Source organism: Etheostoma spectabile, chromosome 4, assembly GCF_008692095.1.
Source record: "Etheostoma spectabile isolate EspeVRDwgs_2016 chromosome 4, UIUC_Espe_1.0, whole genome shotgun sequence".
NCBI classification, from domain to species: domain Eukaryota; kingdom Metazoa; phylum Chordata; class Actinopteri; order Perciformes; family Percidae; genus Etheostoma; species Etheostoma spectabile.
The window spans coordinates 31,122,935-31,126,851 of NC_045736.1; the positions used below are offsets into that span (position 1 = coordinate 31,122,935).

At 42.5% G+C, this 3,917-nt stretch overlaps 2 protein-coding genes across 2 annotated transcripts in view; both read left to right on the forward strand.

Annotated features, from left to right (window-relative positions):
* LOC116687971 (protein-glutamine gamma-glutamyltransferase 5) overlaps window positions 1-3,917 on the forward strand; it is an 84,194-nt gene that overhangs the window by 30,701 nt on the left and 49,576 nt on the right. The gene's annotated exons all lie outside the window — the stretch shown is intronic.
* Window positions 504-3,917, forward strand: part of LOC116687973 (protein-glutamine gamma-glutamyltransferase 5) — a gene marked incomplete at its 5' end in the record, with an annotated part of 4,520 nt that continues 1,106 nt past the window's right edge. Inside the window, 4 exon segments of the mRNA XM_032513720.1 lie at window positions 504-704; window positions 1,228-1,402; window positions 1,604-1,767; window positions 3,541-3,674. Coding sequence (XP_032369611.1) covers window positions 684-704; window positions 1,228-1,402; window positions 1,604-1,767; window positions 3,541-3,674 — 494 coding nt within the window.

Consider the following 3,917-nt stretch of genomic DNA (forward strand, 5'->3'; position numbering starts at 1 on the left):
CCGTCGTAGCCATCCTGAACGGAGAAACAGACATCAAATATGACACCCCGTTTGTCTACGCCGAGGTCAATGCCGACTGCATTGACTGGCTGGTCAGTGGGCCGAGCTTGAGCCTAATCTCATCGATGCCACATTTAGGGAATTTAGTGTAGAAAAAAAGAGACAGAAAATAAGACAACCATAAAAAAAAGAGTGCCAGCCACCAAGCCACCACCAAATGCAACTTTGGTCTTTTTGTTGTTTCTACAGTCTATGTTTGTGTCTCCTCTCAGGTCAAAGCTGATGGTTCTAAAGTGAAGATCTTCTCTGACACGGCGAGAGTCGGTCAGAATATCTCTACCAAGGCTGTCGGCTCCAATAAGAGGTGAACAGCACCGAAGTACAAATACAGGAGCGGGTGGGTTCACCCGACACCCCTGTCACACGAGCAGCTGTTGCCTGTTACAGCTTACACGCACATGTCCAGAAAGATAGCACGCGAGGTTCTGCAGGTGATGATATTGTACGCCACCACGAGAGACCTCTCCAAGATTGATGAGGTTGAGGAGGAGAAGGAAGAGAGTGAAAAGACAGAGGAACCGGTCCAGAATGGAGAGACGGAGGGAAACAAGGCAGGAAATGAGACCACAGGAAGTACAGATGTAGTAACCCCTGTCATCGCCCCTCAACCTCCGTCACCACGAATGTCCATGAAATTTGAAGAGGTGCGGCACAGGAAGGAAGTTTTTTTATGTTATATTTAGATTTTAGATGTAGAGAGACATAGAGAGGCCAACATACATACTAAATAGTCTAGCAACAAACACATTGTAATTTATGAGATTTTATGCATCTTCACTGGAGTAATATAAAATTAGTGAAGGAATTGAAGTACCTTGGGGTCTTCACCTTGGGTGAAGGGACAATGGAGCGGGAGATTTGCCGTAAAATCGGCCCAGTGGGGGCGGTATTACATTAACTTACAAAAATAGAACTGAGCCAGAAGGCAAAGCTCTTTTTTGAACCAAAACCAACATTTCGTAACAGTTGTTACCTGTAACTTATGTAGTAGCAGCAATGCATCCAAGATGTACGTTACCAGGGTAATGCATTGATGAATCTGGTCATGGGAAGTTTCCTAAACTGACTTCCCCTGAACAGGGAGCATGGAGCAGGGAGTCCTTTTTGTGTACACTTTGGAACAGAACAAGGCTAATGTCTCCGTCCTCTCATTGTGTGCTGTTGCAGGTGACCCTACCAAAGTACTGTAAGGATGTGAGGTTGATGCTGGTGCTGCAGAGTAAGAGCAGTGCTGCCATGCAACTGTCCATCAACATCAGCGTCCAAGCAATGAGGTACAACGGCTCGCCAGCTGGGACCATCCAGACCGAGGTGAAGGAGGAGACACTACTCCCTGGGAAAGGTGAATCTTCTTCTGTGGGGGCTTTTCTGGACAGAGATGTTGCTGGGGACAGATACCAGGACAGAAAAAGACAGATATCTCAAAGGGTGGACAAATAAATCCAACACCATCTGTGTGTCTAGATAAGATTAGGTGAGAAAACACTGTATGCTTCTTGGAATTTGACTTTAAATCTCTCCTCTCTTTCTTTGTTTCTTGAAGATCTCTCTGTCCCTACCCAGGTTCCTTTCTCAGCCTACCATAAACTCATGATGGAGTGTGACATCCTGAAGGTTTCAGCCTTGGTCACAGACAAAGAGAAGCCAGATAACGTATACCTTGCTGTGCATGACATCGTGCTGCTTGACCCTCCTATCTCCATCACGGTCAGTAGAACACTCATCTAGCGTTGTAACAAACTCATAATATCAGTCCAGTGTACATAACAGGACTACGTCTACAGCCACGCTTTCGGCTCTGTGACGTGAGTACGTGAGCTAACCTCAGTATGCTAACATGCTCACAAGTAATTTCAATTTTAACATGGTGATGTTGAGCAGGTGAAACCATGTTCATCATGTCTGTGTGGTGTCTTAGCATGCTAACATTTCCTAATGAGCACTAAACTACAAATGCTGATGGGGTTGTCATTCGTTTTGCAGGTATTTGGTCATAATATGGAGTATTGGACTAATTGAAATCAATCCTAAGGGGGATATTAATGTGTGCACAAATGTCATGGAAACCCATCCAAAACCACAAATGTCAAAGTCAGGAGATCATTCAAATGATTGTGTTGAATCCTCTGAAAATGGAGATGTTTCACAGGATGAGATTAACCTTTTACCGACCAGTGGCACTAAATGTCAGGGGCCACCTATTTTATGTTACATTCTTCCCTCTTTCATGTTACTAGGTATGACAATGATAACCCAGGCTACAACTGGTTATTAACCATTTATTATATCAACAGAATGTCTTTACAACAGCATGGCTAACACCAACAATTGAAGCCAAAGTTACCCACAATCCATCAGGTGTATCTCAACTATGGATCTAGTAGTAGACCAAAATACACAACAACCTAGTCTCGCATTGCTTGACCTATCTGTACAGCACAGGACAGGACACAACCGCTCTGTGTTCTTTTTATTTCTTTAAACCAATCATATTGCAAAAGAAAAAGCAGAGATAGCAGAAGAGGACATCATGTCAGGCTTTATCCCAGCAATGTACATCCATTGAGCCAGACTAGGGACCACCAGTCTCGGGTTGTGTTAAGTTTCATAGCAATCCATCCCAAAATGTCAACCTGCTGGTGGTGCTGAGGGTCAGGGGATCACCAAAGTCCACAGACATCATCCTCTGGGGACCATGAATGTCTGTACAAACTTACAATCCATTCCGATGGTTTTGAGATATTTCAGTTTTTCATCCCCTTCCTGTCCAGTGAAGCCCATGCATCTCCAGATGTTTGTGAAGGATGGTGTTCCTTCATGTTTTCTCCTCCATCTTAAGCTAAAAAAGTCTTTAAGAAGCCTCTGATTCTGGTAAATGCATCGTCACAAAGCTAAAAACAGAGCTGTTTTTCTGACACCATAAATAGGTTGACTTTAGAGATACATGGTTCTCATAAGACAACAACATATAATGATCTCATAGAATATGCATATCCTTAAAAATATAAAGACAATCTTAAACATCTACAAGAATCAAATGCAACATACACATTCATGCAGCAGCAAAATTAATCAAAAACATCAGATATAATAGGAAACACTGATAGGGAATATTTTTACCACACAATGAGTATTTTAAATAGTTTAAGTACATTTTGCTGATAATATCTACATACTTCTGCTTAAGTTATTGAATATCACAGAGTGGTATTAGTACTTTTACTTACATAAAGGAAAATACTTCCACTGCCTATATGTAGTATATTATTATGTTAGCCAATATTTCGTGATTACATGGTTAGAGTGTGGGAGACAATTATATTTAACATACATTATAAACTACTTGGCATCAAAACTTCTTTTTTTGGGTTGTTTTTCTCGCTCGTCTTGATGCATAATGGGTATCGCTGTTTCACAGGCTGCGGTCTAGATGCTTGACTGAGTGTACATGAATAATCTGTTAAAATGTGTGTATTCCAGGTTTCTGGTTTTACCAAACTGAACAGAGAAGCACAAGGGGAGGTGGTTTTCATGAACCCGGTCACCGAGACGCTGAAGGAGTGTACTCTGAACATCTCTGGGAGTGGCCTGTTGAAAGAGGACATTGAAGTCATGTGAGTGTGTGTGAGTGTGTGTGTGTATGTGGTCTTGTTTAACTATCTTCGTGGGATTCAAAAACCGGGAGTCCAGTACACCTGTGGGGTCCAGACTTGGGTTAGAATTAGGTTTTGGTTAGAGTGGGGGTAAGGGTTAAGGTTAGAGTAAGGGTTAAGGTAGGCATTTAGTTGTCACGGTTATGGTTAGGGTGGGGGTAAGGGTTAAGGTTAGAATGAGGTTATGGTTAGGGTGGGGGTAAG